Source organism: Chelonoidis abingdonii, chromosome 26, assembly GCF_003597395.2.
Source record: "Chelonoidis abingdonii isolate Lonesome George chromosome 26, CheloAbing_2.0, whole genome shotgun sequence".
Taxonomy (NCBI): domain Eukaryota; kingdom Metazoa; phylum Chordata; order Testudines; family Testudinidae; genus Chelonoidis; species Chelonoidis abingdonii.
In genome coordinates, this window is record NC_133794.1 from 5,387,374 (window position 1) to 5,402,496 (window position 15,123).

General features: G+C 56.3%; 1 protein-coding gene across 5 annotated transcripts in view; it reads right to left on the minus strand.

Annotated features, from left to right (window-relative positions):
* The window catches only part of CARM1 (coactivator associated arginine methyltransferase 1), a 48,911-nt gene that overhangs the window by 27,467 nt on the left and 6,321 nt on the right, over nt 1-15,123 (minus strand). For 4 of the 5 annotated variants that reach the window (XM_075061008.1, XM_075061006.1, XM_032780418.2 and 1 more), the window contains exon 2: nt 20-145. In XM_075061008.1, the coding sequence (XP_074917109.1) occupies nt 20-145 (126 nt within the window). Of the gene's footprint in view, nt 1-19; nt 146-4,506; nt 4,730-15,123 lie in introns of those variants that run through there. The other variant, XM_032780419.2, reaches the window with a different exon arrangement.

Consider the following 15,123-nt stretch of genomic DNA (forward strand, 5'->3'; position numbering starts at 1 on the left):
GAAGGATGAGGGGACATACCCGTCGGCGTTGCGAACTGCATAAGGACACTATTACACCCCAGCGTGATGATGAAGGACTGTTTGCCGACACGGCTGCATTCTGTCTCCCTGGACACGGAACACTTAAATACGCACACGTCTTCATCTGGGGAGAGAAGAGACACGAGGCGTTAGCATCCCATGATGGGTCACGTGCCACCTTTCAACCCCCGAGATGGCCACACTGCTAGACCTGGGACCAGCTCTCCCAACCGGGGTGGGATGGGGGTAGGGGTGGGTTCCCAGAGATCTCAGACTTTCAAATCCCATCATTCCAACTCCCGCCTTGCTTTAATTCCCCACTTGTGCTCCAATGTGGATTTAGCGACTGGGGTCTTGAGAAGCATTAGAGTGAGAAGCCAACGCACAGACCATCCCAAAACTCTGGGTCCCACCTTCCCAGAGGCAGACAGCTCTGATCTCACTCGCTCTGGCTTCAGAAATAGCAGTTTCTTTGGCACAGCAGTAGAGGGGCTTTCGCGAGACCAAACTCCTCCACACGCAGGGATCAGAGAGGTGTGGGGATCAGCAGGCGAGAGCGCAGTGGGTTTGGGATGGGCAGGGCAGGGCATGCATCGGAAGAGTCACGTTTTTGGTGCTAGCGAAGTGCTGAGCAGTAATGGAGATGAAAAGGGGCCACACTCCTCGCCCACCTAGACTCATCCCCAGAGAAGCATGCCGGGGCGTAGGGGGAAGGGATCTGCTTCCCCTGCCACCTCCAGCCAGCTCCACATTCTCCTCCTCCTCCACGGAGCTCTCACTGCTGTCCCATGCCCCACCGCCTTCCTCAGCCCTCCACTCCCACCCGCTTCCGCCCTCTCCTCCTCGGCTGGTCTCGGGCGCTGCCCCAGCACTACTCTCAGATCAGTGCCAAGGCTACCGGGGGAGGCTGGAACTCCACAGCCACCTGGTTCCCTTTTCCCCGCTGACTTGGCCGTTCAGTCTCTGCCAGCCGCTCTCGAAGGGCTCTGCTGACCTCCACCACGCTCAGGACCAGCCTCGATGCCCGTTGGACAGCTCACACACCCCCTGTGCCCTCTTCCCGGCTGCCCCTTACTCACAATGCGGTCTCCCTGGACTGAGTCATAAGGCCATCAGCCGCCCCTGTTGTAATGCCTACGGAGAGGCCAGCCAGCAAGCAGCAGCTGGATGGGCGGGGGGGGACAGAGGCCACTGGCTTCCTGTCTACTGCATGTGTCCCAGGGCAGGAGCTGTGTGTACACACACACACACACACACACACACGATAGGGCCATGCTCCTGTTTGGACGCCAGCGGACTATAAGTCTTAATTGAGAAATGCAGGCTCGGGGGCACACCCTGTGTCCTGCTGCGACGGATGCTCTAACCCAGGGGTGGCTCTGGAGCCACATGCAGCTCTTCAGAAGTGAATATGCGGCTCCTCGTATAGGCACCAACTCTGGGGCTGGAGCTACAGGCGCCAACTTTCCAGTGGGTCGGGAGGGTCTTATTGCTCAATCCCTGGCTCTGCCACTGGCCCTGCCCCCACTCCACCCCTTCCCACCCCCTCCCCTGAGCCTGCCCTGCCCTCGCTCCTCCCTCGCAGCCTCCTGCACCCCACGAAACAGCTGATTGGGAGGTGCGGGGAGGGAGGCGGAGGCGCTGATTGGCAGGGCTGCTGGTGGGCAGGAGGCACTGGGGGCGGGAAAAGCTGATGGGGGGCTGCTGACTATTCCTGTGGCTCTTTGGCAATGTACATGGGTAAATTCTGGCTCCTTCTCGGGCTCAGGTTGGCCACCCCTGCTCTAATGTCACAGCGCATCCTCTGTGAGCAGGGAGGCCCATCCTGTGGCCGCGAGGGATCTAGCTGGATCCCTTTGGCTCTCTCCCACGCCCCCCCGTCTGCCTTGGGAAGCATTTCCCGCTGGGGAACGGGCGTGGCTGTGAGAGGGCAGGGCGGGCTGGGCTGCGCCCAGCTGACTCAAGCAGATTTCAACAGGAGAGGTCGGATCTGCACTCCTGACTGTGGGGGCGGGCGCTCTGAGGAGTCGGGCCGGTCTCCTCGCTTGTTGATGAAGCTGTCTCAGGCGGCCTGGGCGCTCCGTATGGGGAACCGGCTGCAATGCTGCTGTGCAGCCCTGGGATCACAGACAGGACACTGTCCTGCCGGCCCCAGGAGGGACCAGTTCTAGGGAGCGGGATGGACCCAGGGAAGGCGCGCAATGGACACTGAAGGCTACACTGCAGCAATGGGATGGACGGGACCGCCAGCAACAAGACAATGGCATCACGTGCAGCAGAGGCCACACAAACGTCCTTCCAGCTCTCCTGACGGCCCTCAGGCCTGACCTGCAGGTCTCCCTATTGCTCCAACCCTGGGCTCCACCACCCAGCCCAGCCGGTGCCCCTCAGTCCCGACCTGCAGCCCCCTACTAGCCCAGCCCTGCCCGATGCCCCTCAGTCCCAACCCGCAGCCCCTGCTAGCCCAGCCCTGGGCTCTCAGATGTCCCTCAATCTCCATCTGCAGCATCATCTCCTGCATCAATTTCGCCTCGATTCCCTCCCAAGTGGAGATATCTGGTTGAGTTTATCCAGTGAGATGGGTCCAGGTCCTGCAGTAAAGAGGCTGAAGCCCCCAAACTCAGTTCACTTGTGAGCCAACTTGGATCTCTAAAAGGGTTTTTTAAACCTGCCTCCCCTTCATCCTGCCCCTTGGAAAACACCAATTCACGAACTGTTCTACTCTCACTGGCTAGCATGGTCTCTTAAGGAGGAACAGCTCCAGATTTTGGCACCTGTAAGCCATCTGCAGGTGAAGAGCCCCCTTAAAATGGCCTTTGGCCCAAACAAAAAAGGATCCCTTGAAGGCAAGTGTTCGCACCAGGCAGCACCCCCCAGAAAAGTAGCGGCAGCAGCGAGTGGCCCCCCCATACCTGCCGAGGAGAATCCCAGGCAAGCTGGGAAAAGGGCCCTGGCCCAAGCCGCCAGGCAGCTGCCACGCACGCAGTGCCCTGTCTGCAGTGGACAGAAGAGTTTACAGGCCCGGTTTGCAGGGAAGCCTCATTCTGTGCACGGTGTCCGGCTAGGCCGGTTCCACCGGCTCCTCGCGGTTGTTGCTGTTCATTGGCATCGCCAAAGGAGAGCCCCTCCCAGGCCCCTTCTGCTGCTCGAAGCCTCAAGGGGGTTCAGCCTATTACAGTGGAATTAATGGACACCGCTGGAGGGAGGAGGAATCATTAGCTCCCAGGAGACTTAGCCATGGGGGCCTCACACGTTATCAGCACACGCAGAACCAGGGATGAGACGCGCTCTGCAAATCCCCCCATCTGCAGCCCGCATAGCAGCCTGCCTGTGCAGATAGCTCCGCTGGGGAGGGCGCTGGCTGGGGCTTAGCTGCACCGCTCAGCTCCTGGCTGAGGCCCGGGCCTGCTCTCCCCACCCGCCAAGATTTCCAGACTTGGACGCCAGGAGGGAGCTGGCCAGCGGGCTCCCCAGTCCTGGCATTTCAAAGCCGCCTGCATGAAGCTGGTCTGCCTCAGTGCATGATGGGAGTTGTAGTCCACTTCTCTGCAGCACAGGGGCCAGCTCTCTGAGCAGCCGGAAGTCCTGTGGACCAAAAATCCAGCTACAACCATGAGCATGGGCCTCTGGGCCACTTACCCCACTAGGGAGCTGGGCCAACCCACGTCACGCAGCCCCTCTCCACAGAACGGGGAATGACTTCCATCTCCCCCGACCTGGACCGGACAGGAACCTGAGATCTGTGGGGGTCCCTGGGGAATACTCAGCTGAACACGAGTGCTGAACGCAACGCTGTGCCTGAAAGGGCTAACGGCAGCCTGGAGTGCACAGACGGGAATCTCCCGTAGGAGCAGAGAGGTTATTTTACCCCTGTATTTGGCACTGGTGCAAATCGCTGTGGGAGCCCTGGGCCCGCAGTCCAAGGCGGTGGCCACTAAATCAGAGAGGGGTCAGAGAGCCCCAAGAATAATGAAAGGATTCGAAAATCTGCCAGAGAGCGAGAGACCCAGGACTCCATCTACTTTGCTGAACAAAGAGAAGGTTCATTGGGGACTGGATCTCATGGAAAACAGGGCAAGGTGGCACCCGCTCCCATGGCTGGAACTTGAAGCTAGACAAAATTCAGACTGTCAGCGCCTAATGGGAGGAGTAATTAACCATTGGGACAATTTCCCTGGGGTCCTGGTGGATTCTCCATCCCTGACCATTTTTAAATTAAGGTAGGATGCGCTTCTGACAGCTCTGCTCTGGGAATTACTGCGGGCAGGTCTCTGGCCTGTGACACTGGAGGTCAGGCTAGATCACAAGGGTTCCTTCTGGCCTTGGAGTCTATTAAAAGCTCCATCATCCCCTATTCCCCATCCTCCGAGCTGTCCCGTTACCAGCAGAGCGAGATCTGCGGCAGCAAGAGCAAAGGAGCTGGAGAGAAGCCTCCTTCGTGGAAATCAGGCAAGCGACCCTCATGCCTCCCCCTCGTCATGGCACCTGGCAGCTCTGGCCCCGGAGATTGCTACACTGCAAAAGGCAGCCACTTTCTGCTGCTGGGCACGGAGACGCCAACGCCGTCTTCAACAGACAGACACTCCCAGCTGCAGGCACTTCCTTTCCCAAAACGCCTTCCTTTGGCCACGCTGCAAGGGACAACAGACAAAGCATGGGGATTTGCAGCATCCCAAGCCGAGCAGGGATCATGCTGCAGACTGTGCTGGGGAGGAGCAGGAAGAGGAAGGACGGGGCAGCTGTTGGAGAACTAGTCTGGGTCTCTGGGTTCAAGGCTCCCTGTGCCCAATGGGGACAGCTGCACTCCCCTCCCCGGGAGGTGTGCAGACCCTGTGGTGACGGGGGCCAGATAAGGACCTAAGGCAGAGAAATGCAGGGGCCAGCGGTGAGGATCCTTCTTGCCTGAGGCAGGATGTGCAAACACTGCAGCCTCTCTGGAGAAGTTTATCCTCCTGCTTCGTTTGCCTGTAAGTGACTCGGCATCGGTCCATGGGACGGCGCCAGACACAGACACTGGCAGTGGCAGCAGGGGCTGACTTCAGCACCTCAGGATCCCAGCACACCCCCCACCTGCCCCAGCCACCTTAACTCCACGAGCCATCGACCCTGGGCTGCCTGCCAGCAAGGGGGAGACAACTACGCCACTAGGTTTGGGGATCTGGAGCTGGCAACTCATCTCAGACAGGTTATCAACCGGCCACCAGACTGAGCATCTTCCAGGCCTTATTGGCCCGGGTTCAACCCCAGGTCAGCTGGAGGTCAAGGCTTCTGATCGCACATGCTGAACGTGAGTCCCCGTTGGGCTGCCTGGCATCAGGCCCCGCCGTCTCACGGACAGGCCTAGCGTGAACAGCAGCTTATCACCGGCAGCACGGACTGGGAACTGGACGCACTTGGGAGCAATGCAGGATGCACATTAACCCACAAACCAAATGCATCCAACGAGCCCCGCACCATGCTTTTCAAGAGCCAGTGGGTTTGGGGGACCTAGCAGGGCCTGGTTTTCAGAAGGGGGTGCTCAGAGCTTTCTGAAAAGTCAAGCTCTCTCTGAGGAGCCTCAGGCTGAGCATCCAGAAGTTGTTAGCTGCCCTTGGGAAGCCAGCATGGATCACAGATCAGATCCCTCCCTGAACTCCCGGAGAAGACAATGCACTGTCTATCTACAGAGCCTTTCGTCACATGACCTCAAAACAGTACGCAGACAACAAATTAAACCTTGCGTTCCCCAAGGGCAGAATTTAGTGACTTGCCCAAGAGCTCACTTGGTGGCCAAATTGGTAACATGCCATGAATCTGGACTCCCAGACTTCTCCTCTAACCACGGGACCCTGTTCTCCTCCGAGAGCCAAGAGTCCTGACTTCCAGTCCTTTCTCCTCTAACCACTAGACCCCACTCCCTGAAGGGAACCCAGGCACACTGTCTGCCAGACCACTGCTTTAACCAGGAGCCCTTGAGCTTCAAGGCTCAAGCCAATCTCTGGCTACAAGAGATCAGGAGCAGACTTATCCCGATTATCTCAAATTCACCCACTGCAGGGCTCTCACCGCTCTATCCAGAGAAGCCGGTACTGGCCGCCGTTAGGAACAATACACTGGACTAGATGGACCTTGGGTTTGACCCTGGGCCACTTTCCCCTCAGAGCAGAGAAAAGAATGCAGGAGTCCTGACCACCACTTTAACCACTGGACACCATACCCACCAGACCACACCGCAACGCACAAAAAGAGCACAATTCTGCTCCCTGGAGCTGCCAAAGGTGTGAAGGACCCACAGTGAAACCTCCCAGCCTGGATCTCCATTTCCTGGATTTTCTGTTTAATCCAGAATTCTGGCTGCCAGGTGCAAGAGGCCAGGGCAAAGCTCTGAGCACTGCGCGGTTCATGCCCTCCTCTCGCTAGCTGGCTTAATGCTAAGAACCTGTATAAAAAATATAAATTAGAGCTTTTATCTCGGCAGACTTATATGGGAGAGAAAAGAAAAAAAACCACACGCTCACCCAAATGCAAAGGGTTTTATGACACTTCCCTCCCCCTGGAAATAAAGACTCAAGCTGTCGCCATGAAAGGGGGGAAAGATTCTAGACAATGAGGGAAAATCATTAAAAAGCCAAAGTCACTAATAAAACCAGCGCGCCAGTTTTCCCTGGGGCCTCAGAGCAGCAGCTGCTGCCTCACTGGCCCCCTCTGGCTCATGTCCTAGCTCAATGGTGGCTGACCCAAAAAATCAATGAATCTCCTTTGGCCGAGTGCAGAATGGAGAGCCAGGTCTCCTGGGGTCCCAGCTCTGCTGCTGGTTCAGTGGGGAGTTTCGGGCAAGTCCCATCTAAGTTACGTATGTGGCCCTCTTTATCAGAGCATCTGAGCCTCAGTCTCCAATGACTTTATCCTCCCCACATCCCTCTGAGAGCCGAGATCCCCCCATCCCCATACAGATGGGGCCTGTGGCACAGAGGAGCTAAAATGACTTGCCAAGGTCAGAAGACAACGACTTGAATCCAGGTCCCTCGAGTCACAAGCTGTGCTCTAACCACTGCACCACCCTTCCTCTCCACTGCGCCTGTTTCCCAGTCGATGGAACGGGGCTAATGCTTCCCTTGCTGCCCGGAGAGGACTGGGTGCCAGCTGCTTTGAAGCTAGAAAGAGCCAAGTGTATAATTATTCCCTACACATGCTGCGTTTTCTCACCCATCGTACTCCCAGAATCAAAGAGGCTCTCATGCGATGCCGTAATTAAACTTGTTCTTCCCACTCCTAACGCCGCCAAGCCAAAAACCCCAACTGCGAGCTCCAGCCCAGGCATTACTCAAAGGGGGTTTTCCCTGCAAGCAAAGGCGAAGCCACAGGTCAAGGGCTCCAGACCTGCATTCCCCTAGCAGGGACAATTGGAGTCTGTGCTGGGAGAAATCAGGACTCCCGGACTGGGTCTCCAGAGGCCCCTTTCTGATTGCTGTTGCAGGCACGGAGCAGGAGCCAAGCAGGCAAGGTGCTGTGCAAGAAGAACAAAGGTTGTCTCTCCTGAGCTCCCCACTGACCTCATGGCTTCTCAGTCCCTCCCCACACATCCAGGAAAGACACCAGTTGCTCGCCAGCGCACGTTAGAGGAGTTGTCCATTTGAAGCTGCTTACTTGCCAAATGGAGAGGCAGCACGGCCTACTGGATAGAGCACTAGTCTGGGACTCCCTGGATTTTATTCCCAGCTCTGGAACTGACCTGCTGGGTGACCATGGGCAAGTCCCGGTCGCTCTGTGCCTCAGTTTCCCTCCCACCATTTCCCTATTTAGAGTGTGAATGCTTTGGGGCAGGACCGTTGGTCACTATTTGTATGTACAGCCCCAATCTCAGGTGGGGCCTCTAAGGGCTAATGGAAAACGCTGCTTCATTTTATTGGAAATATCTTTGTGCCTTTCACAAACTCATTGTACTCTGAAGGCAAAAAAACGCAGCTTTTGTTCAGGTTGAAATACAAACACACCAGAAAACCCATCATCTCAGCCGTTCGCATCTCCCCCGAGGGGTGATCTACAGGGACGGTGCCCAGTAACAGAAAACCCGGAGACAAATGTGTCCTGCCAAGGGGATGGCAGGGTGTGACGTGGCTTCATCTCTTCAACCCTCACCCACTCCCCGAGGGAGTCGCTGCATCAGACTGTCCGGGAAACGGCCGCAGAGCCCTACATCTGCAGGACACTCCGCTGTAAGCGTACTCGGCAGAACAGGGAAACCGACACAGCCTGACAGCTTTCAACCCAGTCTCCTCGGCTTGGAGGGGCGGCTCTCTCGAGAGCTATCGAGCTGGGAAGGAAAGAAACGAGCCAGGGGCCCATCACCCCCACTAGGGATGAGCCAAGAGGAGATTTCCGATCCCCAGATGCAGGGTCTCTCTCCAGCACCAACCCACCCCTCCCCTCCCCCAACCTTGACTCTGCTCTTTGCATGCGCGACCCCCTTTCCTTACGGCTGGTGGGGGGGGGGGGGGACAGCAGCAAAAGCATCTTCCGCCTCATTTAACCTCAGACACGCTGCCTTCGAGCCTCACGCAAAGTGGATTCCTAGCCATGCATTTGCCCAGCAGCTGGGCTCGGAGCCGCTCATTCATGGGCCCATGACTCCGAGCCAGAATTGCTGCCCCCAGCCAAAATAAACCTTTTCCACCCCAAGTCTGCAGCCTGAGATTTGCCTGGGGACGAGGGGGGTTGGGAGGGAAGTAAACAGTGGGGACAAGGCCAGTTCTATGCAAACAGCCCTTCCCTGGCACTGGCAAAATGAGCGTGAGGGTGTCAGATCAGGAACTGACAGCAGCTGCTTACATCTTACCCTGAAAGCAAAACCAGCAGAGGGGGTGACCAGGCCACGTGCTCTGGCCTGTCAGCCAGCCAGCCTCTCCTGTCTCCACACCCTGGATGCGCCAACCCTGGGGCGGTCCCACAAAGGCAGGGAGAAGGGAAAGGTTCATTAGGACTCAGGGCTGTGGATTTCTTCTCCCTGGGTGTGTGTGGGGGGCCCCCTTTGCTGCCTGAAGCCCCCCCATCTGATCTTTGCAGAGCACAATCCCACTCAGTCCTAAGGAGTACGCTATTCCTCTGACTTCGGCAGGGAGGGGGCACAAGTCGGATAGCGACTGGCCATCTCAACAGAGGAGATGCTGGTCGAACCGGCCTGGGGGAAACAAACTCCCCTCATCTGTCCACCTAGGGCAGGCCAGAGGCGCACTGAGGGACCCCATGCTGCATCCCCGGGGCCTCCTACAAGCCCCTCCCACTTTTCACGGAGTTACCTTAATTTGGGGAGCAGGGAAGCACTGCAAGTTAAGCAAAAACCCCAGGAAGAAAGTTCCTGCTGGAAATGAACCACGAGTCGCCCCACGCCTTTACTGCAGAGCAGGCAGAGGAGCTAGCGGCGGCTCAGAGGAGCGGAGCTTTACGTAGCAGAGATTAAATCATGTTTCTGGCATTTAGACCCAGCTTCTCGTTTTAAACTCAGGATGTTGCACACTGTCGAAGGGGCAACACAACGGTCACTCCTGGAATGCTCCAGTTGTATCCTGCGCCTCCAGCACCTCGCTGTGGGTGTCAAAGGCAGCAGAGACGCAGCAGGGAAAGAAGAGGAAAGCTGGGCCGACAATCTGGGTGTCCCAGTGGCAGAGATCCCCTGCTTGCCAGGAAGGGATCTCAGCCACGAGATGAGGAAGGAGCAAAGAACCTGGTGTTGCAGAAATCAGCGGCTGCTAATTCAGGCAAGGGCTACGTGAGGTCAGAGACCAGGCCACTGGCTCAGCAGACAAACACATCCACACTTACAGAGAATTAGAACAATGGCTTCCGAACAGATTTGCCTCCTGAAGGCAAAAGCAGACACCCAGGACATCCTTTGGGGACTCACTTGTGCTGGGAACGCGAGAGGAAGGACCCCAAAGCATGCAGGTTTCCTGAAAGCAGCATAATCCCAGCCACAGAGGAGCGCTCTGCTGCTCAAGGTGCTGCTTTTGAAAGCTATTAAATGCAAATTTCTCGCATCCATGTTAATCAGCCTGTCAAGCAGGGCCCCTGGCTTCTTTGTGAGCAATAAAAGGGATGGCAGATGTGCCCTGGGCTTCCAGGCAGGCTGAAAGAACAGAAAGGCTGGCGAATAATTTACAGAGTGGTGACCCTAGCAAGGGTCCCTATTTATGTGCTGGGGGGCCCTGTCCCTCCTCCTGCCTTTACACAAAGCCAGCCCCTAGGCAGGGGAGTTTATTCCTCCTTTGACTGTTTAACTGCAGGCAACCGTCTGCAGGGAGCTCCCCTAACCAGGGCTGGGGAGGCAGTGCAGACTCGGGACCCGGGCCTCAAAGCCTGGACAGGCTGGGTCAGAACAGCGGGCCCGCAACGTACTGGACCATGAGACATTTCCTCTACAGGGGCTGGGCCTGGAAGTCGTTTTTCAGAACCACTTTGCGCTTTCACTGATGCGAGGAAGGAGAAATGATCTGAAATCACAACAGCCACACACGTAAAGAGGGATTCAAAGCTGGGCTCAGCTCACTGAGGTTCAGTTTAACAGAGATCACCACTTGGGGAGCAACGGGGGATGGAGACGCTGGCAAGGCTGGCTGAGCAGACGAGGAGGGAAGGGCCGAATTAGGAAGGGCCTTTAGGCCAAGGAAGGAAGGAGGATACGTGGCCTAGCCATCAGTCACAGCCCCAGGAGCTAGGCTGTCCCAGATTGGCCACTGACTGTGGGTAAGAGACTGCACCCGTGCCTCAGTTTCCCTGCTGTCTGAAGAGGATAATGATCTGGATCCTCCTCACTCAGGGGATGAAGCAGGCAGCATCTGCAGCACAGTTTGAAGAGGAAAAGCTCTGTGCAAAGGCTAAATCCCCCTTTCCTGGAGTAACGTAGCAGGACAGCAGCATTGCCGACACCCCACAATGCAGGAGGCCATTCACGCTCGGGCTGTAATTAAACCAGGCGGCGAGGGTCTCCTGGCCTGATCCGACTCAGGCAGCCAACTGGGACTAAGAGCCAGGGTGCGGAAGGGTAGATCCCAGGGGTTCTCAGCCGTTTATACTGGTGACCCCTTCACACAGCAAGCCCGGGTGCGACCCCCTTATACATTAAAAACACTTTTATATTTAACACCATTATCAATGCAGGAGGCAAAGCAGAGCTTGGGGTGGAGGCTGACAACTTGTGACCCCCGCCCCCCACAACCACCTCGCGACCCCCTGAGGGGTCCCGACCCCCAGTTTGAGAACCCCTGGCCTAAGAGCTCCAGACTGCCGAGAAGCTGATGGATCTCCAGCCACGTCACCTTAGCTAGGCGGGCGAGACCTTGTGCTCTGGGGCAGCAAGAGACTGAGAGGAAATTGGCTACATCACAGGAACTCCCCTGCAATGGGAGGGAGGAGTTAGCCAAGGACGGGGCCAGCCTGCATGGACTCTCCTCGACTCACCTGGGGGGAGCCAGTGGATACTGACAGCAAGGCTGTCACTGGAACTAGCGTCTGGCTGTCCACCATCAGCTGGCCCACATGCACGCTCCTGCGCCCCCCAGCCCCCCGCATCGAATCTGTGCAGATCTCAAAGCACATTACAAACCGCCAGTAACCACGCCTTACAACCCTGTTTCAAGGGGAAGTTTTGCGGATGCAGAAACTGAGGCACAAAGCGAGACAGCAATGGAACAGCACCTGGATTTCGAGGTGCCAGTGCTTTACCCACTAGACAAGGCTCCCTCAGAAAACGGAGCAAAAACCAGCTGCAGGACGGTTTGGCCCGAGACAGAATTTTCAGGCCCAAAGGAATTTTGTTTGTTTGTTTTAACACATTCGCCAAGAGACAGAGGGAGCATCACAATTTTACACCCCTGCCACGTGCACCGTGGGCTCTCCTGGCACCTCCCTCAGCAGAGCTCCCACATGGGTCCATGCTGGAGCTGGTTAACACATGCCGGCCCAGCGAGCGGGCAGCTGGGACTCATGCTCCTCCCCGGTGCGGCAGCACAGGCCCCCTCCCCGGCTGGCCCGAGAAATGCCATTTCTAGTGGCCAAAGGGGACTCTAGTCTGTTACAGACGTGGCGCTGGGCGGGGTGGACGGTGACAGAGCAGCAACTGTGTAATGAGTGACCCCTACTCTGCCCTGTTCCAATATCCGACACCATCAGCAGAGCAAGAACCAATCCGGGCAGAAAGCCTGGCCTCAGGTCCCTCCCAACAGAGGCTCTGAAACCTGGTCAAAAAGATCTCCTTGTCCCAAGGAAGACAGGTCCCATGTCAGAGAGGTTATCTTTAATCATAGGATATCAGAGCTTGAAGGGACCAATCCCCAGACAGATTTTTACCCCAGTTCCCTAAATGGCCCCCTCAAGGACTGAACTCACAATCCTGGGTTTAGCAGGCCAATGCTCCAACCACTGAGCTATCCCTCCCCATCTTAGGGTCGCCCGAGCCACCCAGTCAACAGAGAAGCACCGTACGCCAGGTCCGCACCCGTTCAGGTCCCCGACTGCAATCACAGCAATGCTAGCCACGGGGGGCCGGCAAACCCCGGGGAAGCCCCGAGCCACTGAATGAAGCATCAAGGCAGAGCGAGCATCGCATCAGCGCGCCGAAGGCCCTCTGGCTAGGAGAAGCCGCTTGCCCCATACTTGGAGTGGGTTACACTCATGCATCGTTCTCTTGCTGATGCAAAGTTTGAAAGCGGAGAACACGTAACTCTCCGAGTGACCCTGGGTAACAACGCAAGTCTCTGGGAGGAAATCATAAATGTAAAACTCCTCCAGGCTGTTGCTTTTCCATCTAACTCCCAGTGCTTTACAGGACAAATCCAGAAGACAACTGTGTGGCTGAGACAGATACAGAACAGGCTAGTAACACAGGAGGCCAGGAACACCCCAACTCCCGCAGAACACTCCCTGGAGAAAGGACGTCTCTGAACAGCATTGCGGACAGAATCCCTGAGGCTTAGCTGGCCTCTGAATGGCGCCAGGTTCTCTCCCCAGCCTCGCGGAGGGTAGAGCTGACAAAGCCTGCCCTCATCACTGAGCCATGGAGGTCTGAGGCGGAAAAAGACCTGCTGTACTTGTTCCAGCCTCCAACCAACCCAGGGTTGTTCCCGCCCGGGGTTACTCCACAGCTCTGTCTGATTTGAATGGGCGCTGTCAGCTTAAATAAAAGGTATTTTTTAAAAGATCCTGATCTCTTAACACCTGAGACTCTTCATAAGATCTAACTTAGCCCATTCAAACTGCTCAGCGGGGACGATAATTGTGAAAGTTCAAATACCTGGAAAGGAGAGAGAGAGAGAGAGATGGAAACTCCTGCGCACTAGGATCATCACTGACCCACCCACCACAGGCAGAGGGTTACGTTAAAGGGTCAGATCAGATCAACCATTTCAGTTACAAAGCAGCCTCACATTGGTGCCTCCATGCACTGTCTGTCCCTTTAAAGGATCAAATCCCTGGAGACCCTTGTCTGAAAAGAAGGGGCAGAACTGGGAAGTCAACGTAGCTGGGCCCCGCTCCCGGACGACACTTCCCGTCTCTCAGCTTCTGGAGTCAGACCGGTCTGGGCAAGGACCATGCTACACGTCTGTCGAGTGACTCAACCGTCTCTTGGACAAACTGGATTCCGAGATCCCCAGGCCAGAAGGGATCATCTAGTGAGTCTAACCCCCTGCGTAACCCAGGCCAGATAACTGCCCCAAACAAACTCCTAGAGCAGAGCTTTCCAAAAACCCTCCAATCGGGATTTAAAGATAGCCAGGGATGGAGAATCCACCCCCACCCTTAGGAAATTGCTCCAGTGGTTAATTACTCTCTCAGTAAAAACTGACACCTTATTTCCCATCTGAATTTGATTAGATGGATCCCGTTAGACCTCCCTCTGCTAGACTGAAGGGCCCATTGTCAAATCTTTGTTCCCCACGTAGGCACTTACAGACTGAGATCAAGTCACCCCTCCACCTTCTCTTTGTTAAGCTTAATCAATTGAGCTCTCCGAGTCTCACTGTAAGGTATGATGGGGAAACTGAGGCAGAGAAGGCGACAGACAAGCCCCAGGCTAGAAAGAGAATCAGAGAGCAGCATTTCCTGAGTTCTAAACTCCTGAGCCTCAACCACTGGACCCACTTTCTCTTTGGCTTTCAGGGAGTGTCCGTTTCTACAGCACATTCCCCAGGCAACAGCAACGAGGAAAGAACCAAGGTTGCTAGTCCGAGTGTCGAGGTTCTTCGGACCACAAACAAAGCTGGGACATTACAGACCCTGAGAGCCACTCCTTCTGTAGCCAACAATAGGTTAGATCCATGCACCTAGTGTGGAGAAAAGCCTGAAGTCAAAACACACACACATCCCTTATCTGGGATCTTCCTTTACACCAAGAGGAGGGCATTCCCCACGCATGCTGGAGTGTGCAAAGTAACCAAGAGAAGGTCCCAAATGGGAAACACATCTCCCATAAGGGAGCTGTCAAAAGCAGCAGGCAGGGTTAGAACTATGCAGTTAGAACTATGCCATTGTCGCTCACCCCAGCTCCATCCTAGTGTTCCCAGGGCCAGGGCCTCAGAATGAACCATGCCACTGACAAAGGGTTCATGTCGCTCTCCTCCATGCCCGCAGGGAGCATCTGCAGTGGGAGCAGGCGCTGCCTGAAGTTCCCCTCTGAACAGAGCTTTCCTATGGCGACCGCAGCTCGCGCTGCGAGAGGGAAAGGAATGATGGGGCAGGGCTCAGGACAGCAGCCTGGGACCCTGGAGACCCAGGTTCAATTCTCTGCCCTGACACAGATGCCCTGAGTGACCTTGGGCAAGTCCCTGTCTCTCTGGGCATCACCCTGCCTCACAAGAGGGTTGCGAGGGAAGCTCCCATGTGGCACTTGTCAGCCATGGATCATAAAGCGCTTTGGCCAGGATCATCACCCCTATTTTACAGACAGGGAAACTGAGGCATGGAGCAAGGCCCAGACTTGCCCAAGGTCCCCTAAGAGGCCAGTGGTAGAGCAAGGTCTCCCCAAACCCAGTCCAATTCTCTATCCACTAGGCCAGACTCCAGTGACAAGGGCCGCATAAGCACCTCAGCTAGGCAGTCAAACTCGTTGGGGCCGGGCCCACGCCCCCTCCT